This window comes from Tupaia chinensis, unplaced genomic scaffold, assembly GCF_000334495.1.
Source record: "Tupaia chinensis unplaced genomic scaffold, TupChi_1.0 Scaffold000274_1, whole genome shotgun sequence".
NCBI lineage: Eukaryota > Metazoa > Chordata > Mammalia > Scandentia > Tupaiidae > Tupaia > Tupaia belangeri.
Genome location: NW_006159756.1, coordinates 1,207,638 through 1,208,011, shown reverse-complemented (window position 1 = coordinate 1,208,011; position 374 = coordinate 1,207,638). Strand labels below are relative to the sequence as shown.

At 59.9% G+C, this 374-nt stretch overlaps 1 protein-coding gene across 3 annotated transcripts in view; it reads left to right on the top strand.

The window, feature by feature from the left end:
• Positions 1–374, top strand: part of LOC102485732 (uncharacterized) — a 16,034-nt gene that overhangs the window by 5,125 nt on the left and 10,535 nt on the right. For all 3 annotated transcript variants that reach the window (XM_014588365.2, XM_006149957.2, XM_006149958.2), the window contains exon 2: positions 113–267. In XM_014588365.2, the coding sequence (XP_014443851.1) occupies positions 113–267 (155 nt within the window). The remainder of the gene's footprint in view (positions 1–112; positions 268–374) is intronic.

The window sequence follows — 374 nt, the reverse complement described above, 5'->3', positions numbered from 1 at the left end:
GCTGCCGGAACCCATCAGACCCCCCCCCCCCGGCCAGCGCACGGCAGGCTCTGGGCAACCTCCTCACTGGGGCAAGCGTGTCACGGTGACTGGCACTCCTGTGGGGTCGTAGGTGTGCACCTGCGGTCCTAACCCTGCGACCTTGGCAAAGTGCTGAGCCTCACTGCGTGGAGAATGACAGATCGGACAAGATGCCCTCTGAAGTCCCCTCCTGCTGCAAAATTGTCCTCTTCCTTCAAAACAAACAGGACAACCCCACAAAACCAGGTAAGACGCAGACACTGAGCCCTCCCCTTAGGAAGTCAGACTGAGAGGTCAGTAGAGATGGTGAGGGGGCCCACCTCTTCCCGGCAGATGCGTGAACTGGAGGGAAA